This window comes from Amblyraja radiata, chromosome 32 (assembly GCF_010909765.2).
Source record: "Amblyraja radiata isolate CabotCenter1 chromosome 32, sAmbRad1.1.pri, whole genome shotgun sequence".
In the NCBI taxonomy this organism is placed as follows: Eukaryota; Metazoa; Chordata; class Chondrichthyes; order Rajiformes; family Rajidae; genus Amblyraja; species Amblyraja radiata.
In genome coordinates this window covers 26,047,034-26,066,317 of record NC_045987.1, presented here as the reverse complement: position 1 = coordinate 26,066,317, position 19,284 = coordinate 26,047,034, and the positions used below count along the sequence as shown (strand labels likewise).

The window sequence follows — 19,284 nt, the reverse complement described above, 5'->3', positions numbered from 1 at the left end:
GACTTCGGGAGCCGCGGACTCTGGTGGGAGGTGGCTGATCTGGAGGTCCGGGCCCCTGAGGATGTTCTCCGTCAGGGTTCGGCGTCGGTGTTCCATCATCCCGGCGCGAGGGCCTGAGCATCGGGCCGCCCGTGGCGGCGACTGCGGGTGCTCGGGAAGCCCCGACCACGGGTGAACATCTGGGAAGATCGGCGGGGAGGCTGGCTGGACTATGGTACCTTCCTCAACTTTGGTGCCACTGTGGGGTTTTGTTGTGTCGTGGACTTCTGTGCTTGTGCTTTTAAAAAATTTTTTAATATGCTTTATTTATTTATTATTTATATTTATGTTACTTGACTGTAAGGAAAATTCATTTTGTTGTCTCTAATATGAGATAATGAGATAATGACAATAAATTGAATACAATAAATTGAATACAATACAATACAATTCAGACAAGAACAATTTCAATATGACCTTTAATACTTGACTGAGTTATATAGTAAAGAATTATGTAACTTTTAACACATCTTCACCCTGGTACACACCTGCACTTCGTAAGCTGAAACAGACTGGTCGCCGACTTGAACGACTCAAAGAAATCATCTCTCACAGTCCACCATGAAGCTTACAAACTCCACCTCACTGCCTACAAAGATGCCCTCATTGCTGCAAAATCTGCCTACCTCTCCTCCATATTCACCGACCCCTGCCTAAACCACAGAACCCTCTTCTCCACAGTGGGCAACCTCCTCAAGCCTCGAGCCAACACTCTCCCTACCTCTACTCCGGATCTCTGCAACTCATTCCTCCACTTTTTCGCTGTTAAAATCAGCACCATCTATCAATCTTTATCCCCTGTACCCGACTCCCCAGCATCTATTCCACAACCTACCAAGGCCCCTCCTTTCAACATCTCCACTGACCTCCTTACCCCTCCTCCACACTGCTTCCTCTCCCTGGTCACCCCTACTGAAATCTCCAAACTCATCAGCTCTTCCAAACCCACTACCTGCTCCCTCGACCCTCTACCCACTCCCCTGCTGAAGTCCTGCCTCCCCGTTCTCTGCCCCAACCTCACTAATCTCTCCAACTCCTCATTGTCCCAAGGAATTGTCCCCTCCGCTTTCAAAACTGCTGCTGTCACACCAATCTTAAAGAAACCTGGTCTTGATCCCTCCTCTCTCATTAACTACCGCCCAATCTCAAACCTCCCCTTTCTTTCAAAAACCCTGGAGCGTATCGTTGCGTCACAACTTCATTCCCACCTCCTTGCGTATAACCTATTTGAACCCCTCCAATCTGGCTTTCGCCCCCTCCATAGCACAGAAACTGCTCTCCTCAAAGTCCTCAACGACCTCCTCACCTCTGCTGACACTGGTTCCCTCAACATCCTCATCCTCCTCGACCTGAGTGCAGCCTTCGATACAGTGAACCATAACATCCTGCTTACCAGACTTGGGGACCTTGGCATTGAAGGTTCTGCACTCAGCTGGCTCTGTTCCTACCTTTCCAACAGATCCCACTTCATCTCTCTCCATAACCACACCTCTGCTACAGCCACAGTCACTCAAGGTGTTCCCCAAGGCTCCGTACTCGGCCCCCTCCTCCTCATCATCTACATCCTCCCCCTTGGTCAGATACTCCGCCACTTCAACCTGGACTTCCACTGTTACGCCGATGACACCCAGATCTACCTCGGCACCAAATCCCCCCACAACCCCCCCCCCCTCTCCCATATCAACTCCTGTTTGTCAGCTATAAAAACCTGGATGCAACATAACTTCTTCAAACTCAATAGCGATAAAACAGAATTCCTCCTCATAGGCTCCAAATCACACTCAGCAAAATCAATAACCCCACTCTCACCATCGACGGCACCACTGTCTCCCCATCTCCCCAGGCCCGCAACCTTGGCGTGATCTTTGATTCCACCCTCTCCCTTGAGCCTCACATCCGCCATGTCATTAAAACCTCTTTCTTTCACCTCCGCAACATCGCCAAAACCTCTCTCACACCTCCCGCTGCTGAAAGACTCATCCATGCCTTCATCTCCTCCCGACTGTACTGCAACTCACTTCTCCTTGGCATCAGCTCCACCTACATCAACCGACTCCAACTGGTCCAGAACGCAGCCGCCCGACTCATCACCCACACCAAATTCTGGCATCACATCACTCCAGTCCTCAAACAACTTCACTGGCTTCCCATCTCCCACCGGATCACCTACAAAATCCTGGTCCTCACCTACAAAGCCCTCCACCATCTGGCCCCCCCCATATCTCACTGACCTCCTCTCCCCCTACCAACCCTCACGGTCCCTCAGATCCACATCAGCCGGTCTCCTCTCCATCCACAAATCCAACCTCCGCAATTTTGGGGACAGAGCCTTCTCCAGGGCAGCTCCCAGGCTAAATGGGATTTGCTAAATTTTTGTAAGGTGTCCTTGAGACTCTTGAAAGGCGCCCATAAATAAAATGTATTATTATTATTATTATTATAGTACTTATTTTATACAAAACAATACTGTTGTTTGCAAGTAGGCAAAAGCAGTAAATTACCTGGAAACATTCAAAGTTGAAAGGTGCTCAATAGAAGCTATTCTAATTCAAATTGGTCAATGTAGAAAAGGAATTACAAACACTTTCACACCTTACAGCAATAAAGACATGTACCAGCTAATATTCAATGAGTTCTATCTCATCACTGAGTATGATACGATAATCTATGATATTGCTCTGCTTATTATACAGATACGCCTATTTGCTCCGCAGGTTGGACACTTGTATTTGCTGCAATGTAGTTTTGGTAGTACTGATCAAAGAAGGAAAACAAGAAGCAAAATGAACAATGTAAAAAAAGCAAATGGCAGAATGAAAGGTGATTATCCAAATCATGACCAGATGCTGATTACTGTTTTATCTCAGATTCCCAGAATCTGCAATATTTTACTTTTACATAATTTGTGAATAAAATGGAAAGCTAACCATCTTAATGATGTTGTAGAGAAACTGGATAGAGAATAGATAATTTAATGGAGACATAATGGACTGCAGATGCTGGAATCTTGAGCAAAAGATAAAGTGCAGGAGGAACTCAGCGGGTCAGGCCTGTGGAAAGAAATGGGAAGATGGTGTTTTGGGTCAGGATCCTACTTCAAACTCTTCAAGATAAGAGTCTTTAAATTTCTCAAAGATAAAATTTAAGTTGCTTATATATTGAAACCAAATATGCAGTAATATTTATGTGAGAAAGAAATGCAGATGCTGGTTTAAACCGAAGGTAGACACAAAATGCTGGAGTAACTCAACGGGTGAGGCAGCATCTCTGGAGAGAAGGAATGGGCAACGTTTCATGTCGAGACCCTTCTTCAGACTGATCTAATGGGCAATGTTTCGGGTCTAGACCCTTCTTCAGTCTGACAAAGGGCCTTGCCCCGTAACGTCGCCCATTCCTTCTCTTCAGAGATGCTGCCTCACTCGTTGAAATTACTCCAGCATTTTGTGTCTACATGCAGTAATATTTACTGTGTTTTGTTTATATTTTTACCAATTCATAGACAAGGATATTTGCCTAGACTTTGCCATTGTGGCTTCTGAATCTTGTACATCAGCATTTTATTGTCAATGATACACCGCCCCCCCCCCCCCCCCCCCCCCCCCCCCTCCCCTCCCAGCAGGCTATATTATGAACAAACTTGTTGATGAAGCCATTGAACTGAACATTTTATTATACTTGCATAATTAATATTATGTGTTCATGGAAGCATTTGTTGAAGAAAAACATAGAACATAGTACAGCACAGGAACAGGCCCTTTGGCTCAGAATGTCTGAGCCAAACATGATGCCAACATAAACTGAACTCTGCAAATCCATATGCCCATCAAAAATTGTCTGAAACGCCACTGGCGTAACGGCCTCCAACACCATCCCTGGCAATACATTCTAGGCAGCCATCACCATGTAAAAATAAACTTTCCTTGCACATCTCCTTTAAACCAGCACAGATCCTTGCAGAACCACTGGTCACAGATTCCCAGTCAGAATGACGCCCTTCCAGTACAACTTCGGTCTTTTATATGTAAGCCCCACAAAGCTGCCTTCTATGAGTAAGATACCCATTCATTAATTTTAAATAGAACTATGATAAGTTCACCTGCATCTCCTCCAACCTCATCTATTGCATCCGCTGCTCTAGATGTCAGCTGATCTACATCGGTGAGACCAAGCGTAGGCTTGGCGATCGCTTCGCTGAACATCTCCGCTCGGTCCGCATTAACCAACCTGACCTCCCCGGTGGCTCAGCACTTCAACTCCCCCTCCAATTCTGTATCTGACCTCTTTGTCCTGGGCCTCCTCCACGGTCAGAGTGAGCAACACCGGAAATTGGAGGAACAGCACCTCATATTCCGCTTGGGGAGTCTGCATCCTGGTGGCATGAACATTGAATTCTCACAATTCTGTTATCCCTTGCTGTCTCCTCCCCTTCCTAGCTCTTCCTCAGCCCTCGGGCTCCTCCTCCTTTTTCCTTTCTTCTCCCCGCCTCCCCCCACCCCCCATCAGTCTGAAGAAGGGTTTCGGCCCGAAACGTTGCCTATTTCCTTCGCTCCATAGATGCTGCTGCACCCGCTGAGTTTCTCCAGCATTTTTGTGTACCTTCAATTTTCCAGCATCTGCAGTTCCTTCATAAACACTATGATAAGGTTGTTTATGTGGAATCGCAACAACACTGGGAATTTAAATGCATATTTGAGGGATGTTAAAATTCTCCACACAATGGATATTTCCAACTTCCACTATCATGTGTTTGTTCCAAAAATACTCCATAGATCAACAAGGATAACAGGGTCAAGGAAAGAGCATTCACGTCGCGGCCCTGCCACCGTTCTTTCCACCACCAAACACAAGAAGCGCAAGACGCCATTATATGCAGATGCCGAGAATTATGTTCAGCTCTGGCTGAACAATTTCAAATCTTGTGATGTGGACTCGATAAGTAGAACAAGGATAACAAGTCCAATTTTAGTTTGTTAGTTTAGTTTAGAGATACAGCATGGAAACAGGTCCTTCGACCCACCAAGTCCATGTCGACCATCAAATACCCGTTTATACTGGTTCTATGTCATCCTACTTTCACATCCTGCACACAATTTACAGAAACCAATGAACCTACAAACCTGCGCGCCTTTGGAATGTAGGTGGAGATCAGAGCACCCAGTGAAAACCCACGCGGTCGCCGGGAGAAGATACAACTCTGCACAGACAACACTCAGTAGTCAGTATTCAAGGGTTAGTATCAAACCCAGGTCTCTGGTGTGAGGCAACAGCTCTAATGTTGCGCCATTGTGCTGTCCCTAAATTGTGGGTAATTTACATTATATGGGGCTGGTTTTATGTTGAAAGAAAATGTTATATTTCCCAATAGATACAGATATCCAAATATAGTGAAGAATTAGTCTACTTCTGGTTGTGCCAATTTTTAACTGCACCATAGTTTTTGTAAATTTCTCTTGGGCTGTAGGGTGACCTAATTGAGCTCTTCAAAGATTATCGAAAGAAAGTTTTCGTCGAGGGGAAAAGAACAAAATTAGAGGCTATGAATATAAAACAGTTATCATAAAAGATAACAGAATATTCAGAAGAAATTGCCCAAAATTGTAAAAACTATTAACTCACATCCAAAGTAGTAATTGAGGTAAATAATATGTACATGAATTTAGGTTACAGCAATAATACATGGAAGACAACTTCCAACAGGATTAGGGAAACGATGGATGTGCTTCATTTGAGGGCAAAATAACAGGCAAGCCATGAGCTGTATAGACGCCCCCTGATTTATGTAATTGTTACGTTCTGTATACCCTTGCGTAAGTCACATTTTACAAATGTGCCCAAAGCTAATTAGAAACAAAGAACTGCAGATACTGGTTAATACACAAAACAATACAAAGTGCTGGAGTAACTCAGCCAATCAGGCTGCATCTCTGGAGAGAATGGATAGGTGACATTTTCGGTCGGAACCCTTCTTCCGACAGTTTCAGTCTGAGAAAAGGTCCCAAACTCGAAACGGCATAGATCCACGTTCTCCAGAGAAGCTGCCTCATCTGCTAAGTTACTCCTTGGCACCGATGGCACCGGTGAGCCCTTCTTCACGAGCTGCCGCACCATCCAGTTGAAGCGGCTATTGTTACAGCTCGTGTTGCTGTACCTGCCGACAGAGCAGGCTGCCATCACCCACAGGACACGTTGTTCACCATGGGATCCCCTCCCCTCTCACTACCTGCCGTTACTTCCTGTCATCCATCGCTTTATCCACTCCCCCTTCACTGCTGCCTCCGGTGGAAGATGTCGGTCCCCAGGGCAGAAGTAGGAGGCGGCGACAGTTGTGGAGGGAGTAGACAAAGCTAAAGCTTTCAGGAAGAAGCTAATTTTTGTTCTCATTCGCCTTCCCAGTGTCGCACCAACAATGGCCAAAACTGAAAGGGCAGCGAGCCTGGGCGACGCTTTTATTTTTCACCATCCTCCTATTGCAATAACACAGGTCATTCAGGAAACAGGACCACCTATTGTGAATTGTTTACATAAGTGCATGTTTATGTAAGTCTGGAAGTGCCTGTATATTCTGTATAATTGTGCATGTAAATTCCATAACAAGTAAAAGTGACTATGTTAGCAAAGAATTTCATTTTGCCATTTCATATATACTTTATCATGAATAGTCAGTGCCATCTATTCTATTATATAAAAGTCTCGCCCCATCCGTCCGGCTGGCGTCCGGATCCCTTCCTGCCTTTCGATTCGTTCCCGCCGTGCGATGTCACAATGCCCGATGCTCGCAGACGTCCAATCGCGATGCCCGACGCTCGCGGACGTCCAATCGGAACGGATCCATTTACATGTACGGCTTCCGGCCGCATTTCTTCCTTTGATTCCCTGCAACTCCGAAACCGGACGCAGAATCGCCGACGTCTTTTCCATTTCGGTAGAGATTTCACTTTTCTTTCTAGGTATCCGCTCCTCATTACATTTCGTCGTCTTTAAGTACACGTTTTTAATCAGATCCTTCCCCATCCCCCCCCCAAAATTTCAAAACTAAACTGGCTTCTCACCCACATAATCTTCACCAGCCCCAGCCCCTGCTGAACGTTCCATTGTGTGATGTCACAATGCCCAATGTTCACATATGTTCAATCGGAATGCATTCATTTACATATGCCTATGCAGGAGCCCCAGCCAATGGTGAACGTTCCATTGTGTGATGTCACAATGCCCAATGCTCAAAGACATCGTTGCCATAGAGAGGGAGTACAGAGAAGGTTCACCAGACTGATTCCTGGAAATGTCAGGCCTTTCATATGAAGAAAGACTGGATAGACTCGCCTGGTACTCGCTAGATTTTAGATGATTAAGGGGGTATCTTATAGAAACGTATAAAATTCTTAAGGGGTTGGACAGGCTAGATGCAGAAAGATTTTTCCGGATGTTGGGGAAGACCAGAACAAGGGGTCAAAGTTTAGGGATAAGGGGGAAAGCAGAATCGCCGACATCTTTTCCATTTCGGTAGACATTTCACTTTCCCTTCCAGCTATCCACTCCTCATTACATTTCGTTGTTTATGTCCATTTTTTTCATTAAAACCTTCTCCCGCCCCCCCCCCCCCCTCACTCATTTTGTCGCCTCCTGCTGGCCAGCGACCATAACGGCTGCTGCCCCCCGCAGCACAACCTCAAGCGACGCCATTTAAAAACGGCCTTTCGGGAACGGCTCTACTTCGAGGACCACGTCTCCCGTGGGGGCTACGGGTAGGCAACGGCTGCGTTGGGCAATTACACTTTTAAGGCTCTATGTGTTGGGATGCTTCGTGTGTGTGATGCCGCCCCGCCACCCCCCCCCCCCGCGTTGCCGAGACGGACCCGACTTTGACTACTTCAAGATACGCTATTTTAAGACGGCCGGAACCCGACTTCGACGACCACGTCTCCCCTGGGGGCTACAGGTAGGGAACGGTGTTTATACACTTTTCCAACTCTGTGTGTGGGGGTGGTTAGTGTGTGTGATGCCGCCCCCCCCTCCCCCCCCAGCGGGGGCTACGGGTAGGGAACGGCTGCATTGGCTAAAGGGATCAGGGGGTATGGAGAGAAGGCAGGTACATCACTCCCCCTACCCCTCCCTCCCTCCCCACTCTTGCACTTCTCTCCCCCTTCCCCTCCACTCTCCCTCCCCACTCTTTCCCCTCTCTCCCCACCCCTCTCCCTCTCCCTCCCTACTCCCCATCTTCCCATCCCCCCTCCCCCACATCTCCCCATCTCTCACCCCCTACCCCGCTCTCCTTTCCCTCCCAAATCTATCCCGTTTCCTCCTCCTCCTCTCCCCTCCCTCCTCTCTTCTCACACCCCCCCCCCCCCGCAAACGCCGTTGGGGAAACAGACCCAACGGGTCTGCACTTGGTCTAGTAAAGCATAAAAATGAATGCAAAAATTTAGCGCAAGGCATGCAAGCTAGGCAGAAATTAGTTGATGCCACTGTGATTTAATGTGGGTAGTGCATCAATGCATACATCAAAATCTCAAGAAGCATTTGAAAGTGATTCTTGAATTTTAATTGTACAATTCTGGTCATCCATGGGAAGGTGTCAGATTTATGAGTCTATTCCCTTAGGCAACTCACTGATTACCCCAAGTCCATATAGGCAGAATATGTATGTTAGAAAGCTCTCAAAAATAAAACAAAAAAATGTACAACGGAGAAGAATCTATTTGTCTGCAAGTTGAAAATTTTGAGAATTAGAAATCCAGTTTTCTATAATTCAAATTGTACAGTTAATTGACCTCGATATATGTTACTTTACATTTAATAAACCAGAAAGATGCCACTAGTAATCATAGTATGCAAGAATAAACAGATAAATCATGAAAGAGCCTTCTGTTATGTTCATGGGAAAACCCCACCACTCCTGCATAATTCAAATATGAGAAAATGTAAGAAGTTCAACAATGCAGGTGTATGACATAAATCTAATTATAACTGAGACACTATTATAATCCCTCCATAATAATTTGTTACTAAACTGGAAAGATTAAAACCATATCAATTATTTAAATTTAGATGATGCAATTAGTTTTTGACCAGAATTATAAAATTTCCATTAGTATTCGATTGATTCTCAGTGGAACTATTTTGGGGGTTTCAAATAGCAAATAAAAATTACTTCTGCTCTAATTGTACTGCAAATATTATTTGTCTTTCTACTAGGAAAATGTATTTCTTAAAATTAAGATAGGAATACAGGATAACATTATCTAGGCACATAAACATATTATCCTAAGCCACAGAAATAATCAGAGAAAATAACCTGGATATTTGTTGACTTGACTCGAGCAGCTAACTTCACCATCATGAAAGGACACTCCATGCCAATAGATGTCACAAAAGAGGTGACGTCCCGTTGGAAACTGAAACACATGAAGAAACCTCTGATAATCAACATGTACAAAATACATTGACAAAAGAGTGCAATCTTATGAAACCAATACTGTACACTTTCTTCAGATGTGATATCACCTATTCCCTATGAAACTTAAGCATAACACCCCTATTTATGTTGAGGAGCACAGGAGGGAGAGCAGTGAGAGAGGATGTTGCTGAATTCTCATCAGAGAGAGGAGGAGAACTTCTTCAAAGTAGACAGACCTTGAGTAGCAGAGGGGGAGCAGTGAGAGAGGATGTTGCTGTCCTCTCATCGGAGAGAGGACTTCTTCAAAATAGACATACCTTGAGGGGTCTTACTGTCACCCCTCCCCCTCCCAGTTGTCCCACCAGTCTTACTGTCACCGATTACATTCTATCTCTGTCCCGGCCACTCCCCTGACATCAGTCTGAAGAAGGGTCTCGACCCGAAATACCACCCATTCCTTTTCTCCAGAGATGCTGCCTGTCCCGCTGAGTAACTCCAGCATTTTGTGCCTACCCCTATTTATGTGTTCAATTTGACTATCAATAAACAGAAACATTCTACAAACGGTCCCAATTACTTGCTGTACCTGCAAACTAACCTTTTGTGAAGCTTGCACTTGGACACCCAAATCGCTCAGCAATCTCTCAAAATATAGATGTTTCTTTTTTATGTTTCTTGCTAAAATGGACATTTCCACATTAAAGTCTATTTGCCAGATCTCTGCACACCCACTGAATGTATCAACACCTCTCTGTACTATGCTTATAACTAGAGCCAGGATGATTAGGCACTAAAAAACTGAAATAGGCAGGCAAAAAGGCATAATAAAATCACTAAAAAGGCATTTATTGACAAAATAAAAGCATAAAAAGGCATGCATTTCCACCACCAAAACGGTTTAAATGATAATATAAAGGTATACTACATTAAATGATCAAAGTTGCCTGATTGCACGTAATTACTAGCATTTTTTTCAAATTATCTGGTGTTAAACTATGCCGTCTGTCAGACAGAATATGTTTCAGTTGTGAAAAATGTATTTCTAGCTCAGCTGAGATCACTGGTGCATACCCGAAACAAGCTGCAGCCTCTATATTCATGTCGATATCTTGTGCATTACAACTACCTTTGAGAACTTTAGCCATGTTTTGTATTTCTTCACGATCTTTGTTAGCTAAAATCACACTCTCACATTTTCCTTGTATGTCTTTACCTACATCGCCAGGAACTTTACGAATATCATCAGTTACTTTGCTGAAAAGCTGTAAGTTATTCACTAATGTTTCGCCATGTTTCTCAAGGGAAGTGGTAGCTTGTGGGAAGTTTGCAAAATTGGAAGCAATAAATAGATTTTTGAGAAGACTGAACCACCGGGCAGCAGCACGAATGAATGAACAACCGACGGTAGCGCCCCTGGTTTCATATGGTGGTGGAAATGTTCTTGTAATTTATACTATGTTAACACATTAATAACATTAATGTTAACGTGTTAACATAGAAAACGTCATTATAATCACGGTACAGCTAAAGAAAATAGCCTTTTAGCAAAACAGCAAAAAGAGCCTGATTTAGGCACTCATGTAAAAGGCATTATCTTGGTGAAATCATCAAAAAAGGCATGGAAAAGCACATGGGATTTATGGCAAAATCCTGACTATTTATAACCTTAACACAACCTACTTTCACCTACCTACCTTTTCTGCTAATAATTCAATGTCGATTTTAAAGCTCAAAGTATTTTTTAATAGGTGACGCTTTGGATCAGAATCCTTCTTCATGCCGATTCTGGTGGTAGCAGGGCTCGAAATTAACGGTTACCCGGGTGCCAATGGCAACCTAAAGTCCCGCCGGGCAACCTAAAAGCTGTGCCATTTTGCCCGGTTGGCAAGCACCCGGGACACCTGCCGTTTAACTCTGAGTGGGCCCCCCTCTTTGTCTCTCTCTCTGTCACTCTCCGTCTCCGCCTGCCATCCGTATCCGTGTCCGGGCCGCCGGGTCTCCGCCCGCCCCTCATCCGCCGAACCGGCCGGCCACCTTGCACATGCGCACTGCCACGGCCTGCACATCCCCCCCCGCACATGCGCACCACGGCCAGCACATAATGAGAGGTGTGGGGGAGGGAGGAGGAAGGCGAGGAGGGAGATGAGGTAGGGGGTAGAGGGGAAGAGTGTGGATGGAGGGGAAAGGGGTGGGGGGAGAGAGGGGAAATAGTAGGGAGGGAGAGTGGAAGGGGGAGGGGTACAGGCAGTCCATCTGTTCCCCATTCCCTATCACCCCCAATCCTCTTTCTCTATTCCCACACATGTGATGACGCGCTTCGACATAAAGAGTGGGGAGGGGGAAAGGGGTGGGGGAGAGAGGGAAGGGGGTGGGGGAGGAAAGGGGGGTGGGGGAGGGGGAGAGAGGGAAGGGGGTGGGGGTGGGGGAGGGAAGGGGGGTGGGGAGAGAGGGATGGGGGTGGGAGGAGGAGGGGCGGAGAGGGAGAGGGGTGAGGAGAGGGAGATGGAGAGGGGGAGGAGAGAGGCATGGGGGAGGGGGAGGAGAGAGGGATGGGGGAGGGGGAGAGAGGTGTGGGGGAGGGATGGGGAGGGAGAGGAGGAGGGAGATGGGGTATGGGAGAGAGGGGGAAGAGTGTGGAGGGAGGGGAAAGGGGTGGGGGGAGAGAGGGGAAATAGTAGGGAGGGAGAGTGGAAGGGGGAGGGGTACAGGCAGTCCATCTGTTCCCCATTCCCTATCACCCCCAATCCTCTTTCTCTATTCCCACACATGTGATGACGCGCTTCGACACAGGCTGCTGGGGTGGGGGGAGGGGGGGCTGGGGCTGGAGCTGGTGCAAAGGCATATGTAAATGGTTCCTTTCCGATTGGACATCTGTGAGCATTGGGCATTGTGACATCACACGATGGAACATTCACCAACATTCTATAGGTGAGAGCTGTTTATTTTAACATTTTGAAATTGAGGGGGCGGGGGGGAGAACGATGTTATTAAAAATGTGTACATAAACACGACAAAATTTAATCAGGAGTGGATATTTGGAATGAAAAGAGAAATCTCTACCGAAATGGGAAAAAATCTCGGCGTTTCTGCGTGTGGTGTTGGCGTAGCAACGAATGAAAGGCTGGCACCCACAAGACTGCCAGGCAGAAACACACACAGCCCCACACACACACACACACACACAGCCACAGAGTTTTAAATGTAGACTAGACCAAGTTTCCCCAATGCGCATTTGCGGGGGGGGGGGCTGCGGCATCACACTCACACTAACCACCCCCCAAACACACAGGTGGGGGGAGGGGGGAAGAGGGAGACGGGGAGGAGGAAACGGGAGAGATTGGGGAGGGAGAGGAGAGCGGGGAGTGGGAAGAGAGCGGGGAGGGCAGAAAGGGGGGGGAGAGGGGTAGGGGGGTGGGAGGGGGGTAGCGGGGAGTGGTGCAAGACAGAGGGGAAGGGGTGGGGGGGAGATGGGGGTGAAGAGGGGTGGGGAGGGGGTGAGAGGGGAGGAGGGAGAGGGGTGAGGAGAGAGGGAGATAGAGAGGGGAAAGGGGAGGAGGAGAGTGGGGTGGGGAGGGGATGAGAGAGGGGTGGGGAAGTGGGGAGAGAGGGGTGGGGGAAGAGGAGAGAGGGAGGAGAGGGGAGAAGGGAGGGGAAGGTGGAGGGAGAGGGGGAAGGGGAGAGAGGGGGAAGAGTGTGGAGGGAAGGGGTAGGGAGCGGGGGAAGAGTGGGATGGGAGGGGGAGAGGGGTAGGGGGGAGAGAGGGGGAATAGTGGTGAGGGAGGGGTTAGGGTAAGAGTGCGGAAGAGGGGCAGAGTGGTAGGGGGAGTGGTGGAAGAGGCAGAGATGGGTAGCGGGGAGAGGTGGGAGAACAGAGGGGTGGGGGTTGGGGTGGGAGGGGAGGAGGAAGAGGGGTGATGAGAGAGGGAGAGGGGAGAGAGGGGGGAAAGGGAGGAGGAGAGAGGGGTGCAGGAGGGGTGAGAGAGGGTGGGGGAGGGGGAAAGAGGGTGGGGGGAGGGGGGTAAGAGGAGCGCGGGAGGGGAGGATGGAGGGGAGGGGGAAGAGTGCGCAGAGAGGGGGAGAGGGGTAGGGGGGAGTGGTGGATGAGGGACAGAGGGGTAGGGGAAGGGGTGGGGGGAGAGAGGGGAGGGGGAGAGAGACGGGTGGGGAGGGAGAGGGGTGGAGTAAGGGGGGGAGAATTGGAAGAGAGGGGTAGGGGAGTGGTGGAAGAGGGACAGAGGGGTAGGTGGTGGGGGAGAGAGGGAAGGGGGTGGGGTAGAGAGGGAAGGGGGGTGGGGGAGAGAGAGATGGGGGTGGGAGGATGAGGGAGAGGAGAGCAAGAGTGGTGCAGAGAGGGAGATTGAGAGGGGGAGGAGAGAGGGGTGGGGGAGGGGAGGGGAGGAGGGGAGTGGGAGAGGGGAGGGGGAGAGAGGTGTGGTGGAGGGGGAGAGGGGTGGGGGGGAAGAGGGATGGGGTTGGGAGGAGGAGGGGGAGGAGAGGGAGAGAGGCGAGCAGAGGGAGTTGTAGAGGGGGGAGGAGAGAGGAGTGGGGAGGGGAGGAGAGAGGGGATGGGGAGAGAGGTGTGGGGGAGGGAGGAGGGAGATGGGGTAGGAGAGAGAGGGGGAAGAGTGTGGAGGGAGGGGGAAGAGTGGAGGGAGGGGGAAGAGTGGGGAGGGAGAAGGGGTTTGGGGTGAGAGGGATGGGGTGGGAGGAGGAGGGGGAAGAGAGGGAGAGGAGTGAGGAGAGGGAGATGGAGAGGGGCAGGGGTGGGGGAGGGGAGGAGAGAGGGATGGGGGAGGGGGATAAAGGTGTGGGGGAGAGGGGGAGGGATGGGAGGAGGGAGATGGGGTAGGGGAAGGAGAGGGAAGAGTGTGGACGGAGGGGGAGAGGGGTGGGGGAGAGAAATGGAAGAGTGGGGAGGGGGGGAGGGGTAGGGGGAAGGGGTTGCTGCAAAGGCATATGTAAATAGATCCATTCCGATTGGACATCTGTGAGCATTGGTCATTGTGACATCACACGATGGAACGTTCACCAACATTCTATGGGTGAGAGCTGTTTTTCTTTTACATTTTGAAATTTTGGGGGGGGGGGTGGAAGAAGGATTTTATTAAAAATGTGTACATAAACACGATGAAATTTAATCAGGAGTGGATATGTGGATGTAAAAGTGAAATCTCTACCGAAATGGAAAAAATCTCGGCGTTTCTGCGTGAGGTGTTGGCGTAACAACGAATCAAAGGCTGGCACCCACAAACACAGCCAGGCAGAAACACACACACACACACACACACACACAGAGTTTTAATATATAGATATAGAAGAAGATATATACATATATGGTCTATGGTATATAGACACACTGAACTTTTAACTCCTGTTCTGTATTTATGTTTACATATTCTGTTGTGCTGCAGCAAGCAAGAATTTCATTGTCCTATCTGGGACACATGACAATAAAACTCTTGATTCTTGACTTGGACTTAAGTAAAAAAGGGTTCTTGGGAAAAAAGAGCTACCTTAAATTTAACAGCGTCTGGTTGGGTAACTATGGTAGGGTGAAGACTCTTCGGCCCACCGAGTTCACGCCGACTACCGATCACCCGTACACTAGTTCTAACCCACACATTAGCGACGTAAGTCAAGAGTGTTTTATTCTCTCATGTCCCAGTAGAACAATGAAACCCTTACTTGCAGCAGCACAACAGAATATGTAAACATAGTACTCTGTAAACAATGTTATAAACGAGAAAACAAAACAGTGTATATTTCTATATGAATATCTTCTATTTATAATATAAAAGTCTGTGGCTGCCGGCAGGCTGTGTGTGTTTCTGCCTGACTTGTGGCTGCCAGCCTTTGATTCCTTGCCACGACAACACCCGACCCACAAACGCCCTGATTTTTTCCATTTCGGTAGAGATTTCACTTTTCATTCCAAGTATCCACTCCTCATTAAATTTTGTCGTGTTTATGTACACATTTTTAAATCAAATCCTTCTCCCCCCCCCCCCCCCCCCCCACCCCCACTCACTCATTTTGTCGCCTCCTGCTGGCCAGCGACCATAACGGCTGCTGGCGCCCGCATCGCGCCTCAAAGACGCCATTTAAAAACAGCCGCACTGCTGATTCCTGAGCCGCTTGAGTTGGAGGACCACGTCTCCCATGGGGGCTATGGGTAGGGAATGGCTGCGTTTGGGGAGCAGACCCAACGGGTCTGCACTAGGTCTAGTATAACTATATATATGTGTGTGTGTGTGTGTGTGTGTGTGTGTGTGTGTGTGTGTGTGTGTGTGTGTGTGTGTGTAAACACACACACACAATTTCCCTCCTGGGATTAATAAAGTTCTATCGCATAGTATCGTGTGTGTAGGAAGGAACTGCAGATGCTGTATTAAACTGAAGATAGACACAAAAAGCTGGAGTAACTCAACGGGTCAGACAGAATCTCTGGACAAAAGGAAAATATTACGTTTTGGAGGTAGATAAAAATGCTGGAGAAACTCAGCGGGTGAGGCAGCATCTATGGAGCGAAGGAAATAGGCAACGTTTCGGGTCGAACCCCTTCTTCAGACTGATGTGAGGGTGGGGTCGGGAGGAAGAAAGGAAGAGGTGGAGGCAGAGGGCTGAGGGAGAGCTGAGAAGGGGAGGAGAAAGTAAGGATTACAATGTTCATACCGCTGGGGTGCAAACTGCCCAAGCGAAATATGAGGTGCTGCTCCTCCCATTTACAGTGGTCCTCACTCTGGCCATGGAGGTGGCCCAGGACAGAAAGGTCGGATTCGGAATGGGAGGGGGAGTTGAAGTGCTGAGCGACCGGGAGATCAGGTTGGTTATTGCTTGGTCTCACCGATGTAGAACAGCTGACATCTAGAGCAGTGGATGCAATAGATGAGGTTGGAGGAGGTGCAGGTGAACCTCTGCCGCACCTGGAAAGACTACTTGGGTCCTTGAATGGTATCAAGGGAGGAGGTAAAGCGACAAGTGTTGCATTTCCTGCGGTTGCAAGGGAAAGTGCCAGTAGAGGGGGTGGTTTGGGTGGGAAGGGACGAATTGACCAGGGAGTTACGGAGGGAGTGGTCTCTGCAGAAAGCCGACAGGGGAGGAGAATATGTGGCCAGTGGTGGGATCCCGTTGGTAGACATTGGTAAAAGCTGGAGAAAATCAGCGGGTGAGGCAGCATCTATGGAGCGAAGGACTAGGCGGCGTTTCGGGTCGAGACCCTTCTTCAGACTGATGTCGGGGGGGGGGGGGGGAATAAAGGAAGAGCAAGAGACAGTAGGCTGTGGGAGAGCTGGGAATGGGAGGGGAAGGAGGGAGAAAGCAAGGACTACCTGAAATTGGAGAAACCAATGTTCATACCGCTGTTACAATGTAAACTGCACAAGCGAAATATGAAGTGCTGTTCCTCCGATTTGCGGTGGGCCTAACTCTGGCCATGGTGGAGGCCCAGGACAGAAAAGTTGAATTCGGAATGGGAGGGGGAGTTTAAGTGCTGAGCCACCGGGAGATCAGGTTGGTTATTGCGAACTGAGTGGAGGTGTTGTGCGAAGCGATCACCAAGCCTGCTCATGGTCTCACTGAGGTTGATCATATGCTGAATAATCCAACCACATTTAGTTTGGAAGTGGAAAGAAATAATTGAAATTGCATTCATTGCAACGTATAAAAAGAGTTGAGATACTGTATTATAATTTTGCTGCATGTCATTGTGGTATATATCATGTCTTGATTGGTGAATATGTTTAGTTTGTGACTTTATTTGAAGCAGAAATAATATGTGAATGCTTCATTGAGCATAATTCCGACTGGTAACTATGCACTTCGTCCGAGCACGTTATCGCACGCGTCATGCAAACCGTCTTAAATGACCACCTAAACTGTCATTCGGCAACATAAAAAGCTGCCGAGGTTGCCCGGCTGGCAACAGCGAAAAAATGTTAAGTGAGAGCCCTGTGGTAGTTGGGAATGGTGGAAAGAAAGTTGGGAGGGAGCAGTACAAAACCTGGCATGTAATAGGTGAATACCAGTGAGGGGATATGCTCTCAATATCTCTGTCCCTGCAACATCTGCCCCCAATATGAGACTTTCCATTCTAGGACATCCAAGATGTCCTCTTTCTTTAGTAAGTTTCCCTCTGCTGTCACAGATGAATCCTTCACTCATGTCTCCTCTTTGTCCACCAGTCACATCTTCCCATCCCCGCCCCTTCCCACCTTCCGCAGACACCATTCCTTCTGTAACTCCTTGATTCGCTCTCCCTTCCCACCCAAACTACCGAAGCCCCAGGTACTTTCCCCAGCAACCACAGGAGGTGCAACACCTGTCCATAATCCTCTTCCCTCGCCTCTATCCAGGGATCCCAGCAGTCCTCTCTGGTGAGACAGAGGTTCACGTACACCTCTTCTAACCTCATCTACTGCACCTGGTGTTCCTGATGTGGCCTCCTGTAAATCGGCGAGACCAAGCAGAGACTATGTGACTTTTTCGCCAAACACTTGCACTCGGTCCGCCAAAGCCTATCGAATCTCCTGGTTGCTAACCATTTTAACTCCTCTTACCATTCCTATATTGGCCTTCTTGGCCTGGGCCAGAGTGAGGCCATATGCAAACTGGCGGAACAGCACCTCATATTCCACTTGGTCAGCTTACAACTCAACAGTATGAACATTGGAGAATTCGATTTTAGGAACCTCCCCTCTCTTTTCTCCCCCCTCGACTCACCTATTTCTCCTCTCCCCTTCCACCTACATTCCTTCCTCTAGCTTCACAACTTTCCAAACCTTGTGTTTCACCTTCTGTGTTTTAGCTCTGGCCTTTGTCCAACCATCTGCATATAGTAATACACCCCCTCCCCCTCCCCCTCACTTACATCCGCCTATTACTTTCCACTCCCCACCCCCAAGCTCACCTCCCTCCACTTGAGCTGCTGGACGCAGATCCTGAGCGCCTCAGTCGACGTCTTGGACCGGGAGCTGTCCACCGTCACGGTGCGCTTGGCCTTGCGCCGCCGGCTCTGCTCCGCTCTCTGCGCCCGCCGTTGCCGCGCCGCCTCCCTGTTCAGAGAGGCGAGCGCCCGGCGGGCGGCCAGCGGGAAGACATCGTCAGCCGCGCCGACCACGATCGCCGCCGTGGCCTTGCCTTTGGCCCGCGGCGTGGGCTGAGGGCTGCGGCCGGGTCCAAGGAAGGACCTGGACTGCGGCTCCACCTGCCCCGCGTGCTGGCTCATGCCGCTCGCGCTCTCAGCCCCTCAGCTCAGCTCAACCCCGCGCGCGCGCTCTCGCTCGCGACCGTCCATTTAAATCGCAAGCGCCCGCCGGCCCGCCCGCCCGCGCCAGCGCCCGTCCCCCTCCTCCTCCTCCTCCTCCCCCACCGCCCGCCCGCCCATTGTTAACACGCCGTTGCCGGCGCAACGGTCCCGACGAGAAGCCATATGCACACCCGCAGCAGCAGCAGCGGCCGCCCTGCCCGCCCCGGCGAACGGCGCCGTTTAAACACCTTTCCTCTACAAATCCCCCCCCCCCCCCCTCTCTTTCCTGTGCTCACCCCTCACCCCAATGCGCATCCATTTCTCCCACTCAACCCATCCCCTTCCACCTATATCCTTTCTTCTGGCTTCACTTTTCTGAACCTTCTGAATTTTGCAGACGGCAGGGCAGTACACTGCATGTCGCCAACTTGGACAATTTAACATTTTTATCAAGCCAATTGACCTACAAACCTGTACGTCTTTGGAGTGTGGGAGGAAACCGAAGATCTCGGAGAGAACTCACGGGGAGAACGTACAAACTCCATACAGACAGCACCCGTAGTCGGGATCGAACCCGGGTCCCTGGCGCTGCATTTTGCTGTAAGGC

The 19,284-nt window shown here is 49.1% G+C and overlaps 1 protein-coding gene across 1 annotated transcript in view; it reads right to left on the bottom strand.

Annotated features, from left to right (window-relative positions):
- Positions 1 to 18,680, bottom strand: part of ttll11 (tubulin tyrosine ligase like 11) — a 287,291-nt gene extending 268,611 nt beyond the window's left edge. The window contains exons 1-2 of the mRNA XM_033049264.1: positions 18,339 to 18,680; positions 9,332 to 9,431 (exon numbers count right to left, since the gene is read on the bottom strand). Of these exons, the coding sequence (XP_032905155.1) occupies positions 9,332 to 9,431; positions 18,339 to 18,656 (418 nt within the window). The 5' untranslated portion in view covers positions 18,657 to 18,680. The remainder of the gene's footprint in view (positions 1 to 9,331; positions 9,432 to 18,338) is intronic.
- Positions 18,681 to 19,284: the final 604 nt, after the last annotated feature.